Source organism: Echinococcus granulosus, assembly GCF_000524195.1.
Source record: "Echinococcus granulosus chromosome Unknown EG_S00010, whole genome shotgun sequence".
NCBI lineage: Eukaryota > Metazoa > Platyhelminthes > Cestoda > Cyclophyllidea > Taeniidae > Echinococcus > Echinococcus granulosus.
The window spans coordinates 1,541,119-1,548,958 of record NW_020170390.1 but is presented as its reverse complement, the minus strand read 5'-3'; the positions used below and the strand labels follow the sequence as shown (position 1 = coordinate 1,548,958).

Below are 7,840 nucleotides of genomic sequence, written 5' to 3'. Positions count from 1 at the left end.
TATTTTTTCTGCCCGAATATTGTGTCTTCTTTCGTCTTCAGGGAGTCTTGGGACGCTACATACTAGGCAAGCAACAGAGTATTCTTCTATGCGTTAAAAATCTTAACAGAATTATTTAATTAGACGACTTGAGGATTATTAGATAAGCCTAATTTTGCTCACTTATAAACAGATGCTTTAAATTTAACCTTGTGTATTTGCAAAATGCAACCGGGATATTTAAACAGTCCATTCTGAATGGATTTTAAATGGACATTACCGAGGTAATTTTTAAAGTAAATTGTATAAATGCAGTAAATGGACCACTTGTGCCCTCAATTCAGAGTCAAAGTATGGTTTTGATTTTCCATTAATCCCCCACTCAGACGTACTGACATTGGTAATGTGCTGATAAGCAAATTTCGCCCTACTAGGCAGTACACGTAGGACCAACTTAGCATAAGTAATGTGTGAAAAGCATAACAACTCAATGGCACATTAAATAAATAAACTCTTCATAACGAAATGTGGACGCAACAGGTCCAAAAAAGGATAAAATTATAGATGCATTAATATAATTCCCGGATAATGATGGTGTTAGGGAAATCTATCACGCTTACACAAGCTGACGTAAGCTAACTGACGCATTGTCAGACCACCGCTTTACATCCTGTCCGTTTGACGAATAAGGAAGAAACTTTCAACAACGACAAGTCATGGAAGGTGTGGTCAAGGTCGATTAAGGTCTGCGTCATTGCCTCTACAAGTGCACTTCATAGCGTGACACTTGATTAGTTCATAAGCATGTCACCTCTCAAAATTGCTACTTTAAAGAGGAATAAATAATCTCGCAATGCAGAGCTTATATACCAATAGCCGTGTTTGATAATCATAAATGCTATATAACGACGAAGTTGATGATAAACCCACCTGTAGGGAAGAAGTACATAGGGCATAAACTGTCCTGCGTATGGATACAAATCAATAGGCGTTTGACATCATCATACAACATTAAACGACCCATGTAATATGTTGGTTGTTTGTTTAACTCTCGGTTTTGGTAAAGGGACTGCATAGGTGCTCCGCCATTGTTTCTTCGCCGAGTGGGCTGGCCTTTGGGCCACGCTAACAGCGCCCGAGACCTCCCTGAAGACGAAAAAAGGCAATACTTGGGCAGAATGTACATATACATTCAACGTGCAGAGGAGCCTGGGGCTACTGGCTAGCCCTAGAGACCAGCCCATTCGGCGAGGTTACAATAGCCAAGACACAAAGTGGCGTCCAAAGCGATACACTTAGCCTTACTTTATGTCAAATATACATGTATTCCGACCGGGCATTATGTCCACTTTCGTCTTCAGGGAAGTCTTGGGGCGCTGCTACCTATATTTTTAAGCAAAATTTTCATCATCACAGTCAAATTAGTTGGTTTTTATTTGCAGAAAGATTTACATTTCCATTGAGTATCGTGGAGTGTTATAAGCTGAACTCAAAGAAGAATTTGCTCTTTATAATATGAATTAAGGTTTTGTGTTTAAAAGGAAAGATCATAAACGCATGGTGCCAGGCGTTGTTTTTAAGTTCCGTTTTTGGCGGTTATTAACTTGACTGTACCAAAATAAAAATGATTAAAAATTAACCATCTTTACGTTATTTTCAACGCAACTAGTGTAAGTGAACGATTTTTGAGTCCCTTTTCAGGAAGGAGCACTGTGGATTGGTTTTACTTCGGTCGTAATAACTTTCTCACTCTCTTCACTTAATTATCACTCGTAATATGTAAAAATCCAGTTTATTAGAATTGCTGTTGTCCCATTTCTTCTATTAATTTCACTTTACTGTAGTAAATTTTCAGATAATTAGGCATTTGTTTAAGATGTTGAAAGCTTAGGTCATAATGAACCTAAGGGACTATTGTTTGGGTCCCTGCGGTGGTTCTTCACTTCGATTCGCTTGCCTATCATTGGTGGGAATGAGGGTGCTTTATTATGCAAAAGTAGTTATTTGGCTCCAAAATTTACTCCAAAGTGTGTTTGAGAATGAAGACAGGGGCCGGATACGATCCACTTTTGTTTCCCTGAGGCTTTAATTGGAGGAACGGTATTTAACTGCAGTGCATTAACATCAAAAAGGGTTTCAGTAGCCCGTCTCTATAGTTTTTTGTAAATTAGGCTTTGTTTCGTGTTTCGCGAGTCAGGGATTTTGGATTTGCACGTCTAGGCTACGGGCTTCTTCATGAGCAAATTGAGTTTTTTAAGACAGCAATGAAGATATCTGTGATTGGACGTCATTCTCTCACCGCGAATATTTTCCCAGGTTTTACACACCATTATACTTGACATCTCCCATCCAAGCAATTAATCTATGATAAAACAGAGTAAGAGGATACTGATTTTGGTTGTATGCCTGACTTCGTGGATCTATCCAGTCTCCTATCATCCTGACGCATTCATGCCATCTACGCCACCAGGCGGTCACCCCCCCATAACCTCTTCAGGGCAAATGTGAGCACCGCATTAATGGTGGGGATGTATGAAAACACCAAGCCACCGCTATTTACGCATTATAATTCTTGGTTCCCCCATAAAGACTAGTGGGTACCAACACTTCAAACTGTATTGCTTTGAATTACAGCCTCGTCAACAGCTTTATTGCGTAACGAACGCAGTACTGTACACTATTTTTTATTAAAGGTGTGCGTAAAATGGAATGAACACAACTTCAGAGTTTGATCTAATGCTGTAATAAAAGCACTTTCGGGAATTTCCAAGCATATTAACCCTGATTAGTATCAGTAAAAAACTCCCACACTTCTATAGTGCTCAAATTCAAGTATATCGCGTCGCAGCGTCATTGAATTCAAGTCTAGGAAATCGTGATGGCAACGGATACGACAACTTCAAGGAGTTACACAAATTTGTCTTTTCACTCATTTATTAAAAATGCTCAAAAGAAAATTTATTGCGCACGGTTTTAATGCCTTCGGCGAACGGCTTGACTTATCCAGCGGAAAAATTCAAATTTTAACGCGTCGAATTGCATTTTCAAGTGAAAACGAAGTAAAGTGGTTTGGTGTGATGGAACAAGGAGCTTGTTGTCTTTATTTTTCATTTATTCGAACTTTATAAAATATCATTCATTATCCAGAACGCTAAAATCCGTTATAGGAGATGCGATGGAAACAGAAGTGGTGCCAACTGGTGAAACAAAACGCAAATCAATGAAGAATGGGTTTTCGGTAATGGAGATGGAGAGTTCTCCAGGCTTCCAGTTGCATCTACCTGAAACACGCAGTAGTTAAGGGTAACGGTGGGAATATGTAGATATATGTGTACAGTTTTTATACCCAATTGACGGATAGCTCTAAGAGGTGAGATGGTCTGCGAACAGCGAATGCAGAAGGGTACACCCATATGCTACCAAACTTCTAATGCAAGCCTCTAGGCAGTTGGGAGATTTTGGTGCTAAATGCTTAGCAATATACATAATATTACACGCATTAATCAACATTAATGCATGCGACATTGCTGAGTACCTGCAGCTAAATGGGACAACGGGTAGAATATAGGATTGCACTTCGACGCTTGTTGACGGATAGGAAAACTGCCCTACGTTGCCAAACATGTGAGTGAATTTAAACAATTGCTCTCCACACAAGCATGACCAAGGTAGCCGCTGCTAAGTGTTTTAATCACTTATGATTTTGGTCATACGCCAAATGTCGTTTCATGCAATCATAAATCCTTCATTCTTAAGCTTAAGCCACTCACCTCCGATTTACCCGGCAAGATTGCGAAGTTGCCTTTTAGTAAAACCTGCAAAATGGTAAAACGTTGATAAGTTCAGTGTGAATTTATGGAAACTGAACAATTCAGCAGATTATCCATTCAAATCGCTGGATGTCATGATACCCACTCGAGCATCACGACCGATTGAGTGACCTTACCCAAATACAGACTTTTTTAGAAATTCTATTATCTAGCACACCAGCACCATTTAATGAAGAGGAAATTCAAATTTGTTAGTTTCTGACATCTAGGCTTTCAAAAATGAATTAAAAAGCAATGGTTTAATTAAAGTAGCTATGCACGAAAAAGGTAGTGATTCTACTTTTCATTCAGTCAAAGTGGAATATTTAATTGTCCACTCTTCTTTGTCATTTTCCAAGAGTGCTTCATTCTTTTCCTCCTCTTTGCCATGCCATTTAACTTGTCAACTGGAATAGTTGGAAACAGTGAATAGCACAGACAAAAAATGTCCATCTCAAGTAAATGCTTTCGAGGGGTCAGTGGTAGGGGGAAATGCGTACCTCAGAGCTGGAGTCCAATTAAACATGTGCACTTACTCGATTTTTGAAGTCAAAAAAGGAACTTTAACGGTGAAATGCGAATTAGGTATAAGAAAGTAATGTCGGAACTCAGATTTAATATCATTTCTTTGCTCGAAGGAGCAACCATGACACCCTTTTTTTCTTGAAGACCTGAGTGGCTTGAAAAATAGTGATATCCATTTGCTCTATTCTATATGCAATATAGATTTGACTATGAAAAACTATTTATTTCTTTATTTTGACTTCGCCAATTTTCTGTTTACAATAAATAAAAAAAAATTGTAATTACTTACGTTGGGAATGATTCCCCTCAGCAATGCAGTTTTCAAAGACAATTTGTTAGCCGTTTACGCTCACTTTCAATGCAATTTCAAGCACAGAGGGAAACTTAAATGAGTTTGCTAATTAAATGTTCCCTTGCGTTATTTCGAAAAAATAAATTTGAAAAGCTGTTTTTTCCTTTGGTGATGTCTCGTACCCAACTGGACGCAAACATCGTAGCGTATGTGCAATAAATTTTGCCCAACCCAACTCACTGCCTCTCTTCCCCCCAATTTGTCGGGAGAACAGTCGACTCTGCGCTGGGAGAGATGGTGTGTCAAATGTATATGTATGATATAAGCTATTTTGAATGATACCTGACATTCAAATTATTGGCAAACATGGCAATTTTGTGGTTGAATCGTAACTAAATGACTAAAAGTTTTGATTTCTTAAATAAGTAAGCGAGTTTTTTTTCAGAAAGCGTTCCAAACTCTTCATGCGTTTCGGGCGGAGCATCTTAACTCTATGCACCCTCGCCATCGAGATAAGTTTTCTACTTACACTTCTACCTGCCGGCAGGATGATCCGAAATGAACGTACCGACGAATAGCGTACATACATACAAAAGGATGGGTTTAAATTGGCCAAATTGAATCCCAGCGGTTCTTAAACTTCCAAATGGAAGAATATTAATACTTATTAGAGGATACCTATGAGGATGCGCGTAAAGCTAAAGAAATATATTTCTCTCGATCCCAATTGACAAACTGCAAATTGGCACAATTTGCTACGGCATAAAGGAAAACAATGTAAAGGATTACATAAATGGAATGTGATAAAGTAGCAATGTTATAATCAGGCTTCCATATTAAGAGGGACGATGTAAAATTCAACATTCAAAATAGATGTGACCCCCACACTGGTTATAGAGGAAGTACTCACTGCGTTTCCCATCTTCACAAACCTACCCATTCATACACAAGATTAGTAACTTTCATATCGTATAATCGAGCTCATACCATACATCTCAGCTGGCAACATCTTCGATGGATCAGCAACACTTATCAAGTATTGCCTCTCTAGCAATGCTCCTAATCTTCAGTTATTGAAAATTTTCGACTAATTTTGTGTCTCACAATCAGGGTGAGAGTTGGATAAATTACCGGAGATTTTACACTTTGGTAGACAGTGAGAGGACAGTAAGCTGAGATCACTTACGGCTGTGATGGTGGGGTCTTGGAACCTCTTCGTAGTTGTCATCGTCACCTGCCTCGGCGTCGAAGAAGTCCCCGTTATAGGGGTCCTCGGTAGGGAATCGGTGCCTCGGCAACCGTGCCGTCATCGAAGAGATGTCCCCAACGAACAGAACTAGGAGTACTAAGCAGAGAAGGTTGGACAGCACCAGCACTCTCATCTTGCAGCAAATGGTTTTGACTTCCACCGCCACGTCTATTTATAGAGCTCTGGGCCAGTCGCTCCCACCAATTAGCGTGCAGTGTGCGGACGTGCGTACGCGAGTAGGGGCGAGTTCAAACGGATGCACCTCATTGAATCGTACGGAATAGCGATTCTACTTTCACCTCGCTTCTTCATTACAATTATGGCTTAAATATGTGCTTGTCAGGGAACATGAAAAGAGGATATTATTTTACGGTACTATAGATTAAGTTTCTATAAGGGAATTAAAGTAGAAGTACTCTGTGCCCCGTGAAACAGCTTAATTACTAAAAGACTATGCTTTAATGGCCTTTATAGCTTTTAAAGAAGCCGAATTTTTATTCAGGAATGCAAATCCTGCTTCATTCCCTGACAGTTAACTGACACTGCAATCCTAGGAATGCAGCTTCGTCTCACATCAAATAAGGATAGCCTCAAAACGATCAAGATAAAGGGGTAAATCTTAATATCAAAATCTTTTGGCGATCACGCAACACTTCGCTTACTACTTACCTGTTTATTATTGTTGCGATTAAGTTGAATGATTTAGAAACATGTCATTATTCATTTTTAACTTGACTGGCAATATTTCCATTTTGTCAACCGGTAAACAAAACCATGCATAAGAAGAGCAAATGCCAGTACCTTGTGACCCAACCGGTCTTGAATAAGGAGAGAAAGAATACAACGTCCCAAGACTTTTTTGAAGGCGAAAGAAGACAATACTATGGTAGAAAATGTACTGATAACATACGGAGGGCCTGGGGGATACTGACATGTTGCCCAGTGGAAGTTCCCGTGAAACCAAAGACATGAGTTGAGCAAATAATCAAAGTTTTACAGTAACACAAACAAATGAAGAAAGTTAATAAAATGAAAATTATTTCAGACGGGAATTATATTATCTCTTTATGGGACACCAAGTTTTAGTCATTCACTCCTCCATACAAAGTGACCATACTTGGTAACGTCAATTTGCCTGAAACGCTTTAAATTACAGTTAATGCCAAGACAGACTTTTTCCTTTATAACTTGGCCTTAGCATTACGGAACAGGGATAGTATTTGGGGTTATACTACCCGTTCAAAGGGAGCGTTGATGACCGTGCCCCAAGTAAATTAGCGTAAAGGAGGAATCAACGAGGCAGGCGAGCCTCTAATTACGGATTGGGCGTGCGACTCCTACCCCCTTTGGGCAGTGCTTTGAATGGATGTGGACTTGGCATGTTCTCAACCTCAGTGCTCGTTACTGTAACTCCCCCACGTGATGCTTCGAGGAAAAGGTAACTAGATGCACAAAAAGCAACCCAGGGGGTAGTACATCCCACTTTCTCGTAATGCCCCTCACATAGTATTTACACTACACTGTCTGGTTCAAGGCTTATTTCTTGTGAAATATGCAAACAACGGCTAACTTGTAAAGCTCAGAGAAATAAAACTGACTATACATCCCAATACAGTTGGTGCGACTTATGTATAACTTCTCTTAGATTCATATATCAAAGTGAAATGGCAACTTACAGCTGTACAATTACGCAAAAACTACGAAAAAGCAATTTTCTTTGTCAAAATCTATCGGTCAACGTGGCGTCTACAGTCTCAAAAATAACTTACGCCCACGCAAATTAAAATCATGGAAATGAGATTAACAAACCCGCACTATGGGTACTCTGTTTAAGATCGCGCAGCGAGTAATGATGACCATTTGTGGCCTGGCTGAAAAGAGCACAAATGAAGCGAAATGACAGTAAAGTATTCAGCAAACCAAAAAACAAATACAACCAACTTGTACTGTAATGAGTGATCATTAAAAACATCAGCGACACAAAAT

At 39.4% G+C, this 7,840-nt stretch overlaps 1 protein-coding gene across 1 annotated transcript; it reads right to left on the bottom strand. All coding sequences in view use genetic code 11, as the record gives it.

The window, feature by feature from the left end:
* Positions 1–3,111: 3,111 nt before the first annotated feature.
* On the bottom strand, positions 3,112–5,987 carry EGR_02364 (hypothetical protein; the record flags this gene model as incomplete). Its single annotated transcript, XM_024491613.1, has 2 exons — positions 3,112–3,260; positions 5,792–5,987. The coding sequence occupies 2 exons, from the start codon at positions 5,985–5,987 to the stop codon at positions 3,112–3,114; spliced, it is 345 nt and encodes a 114-aa protein (XP_024354119.1).
* Positions 5,988–7,840: the final 1,853 nt, after the last annotated feature.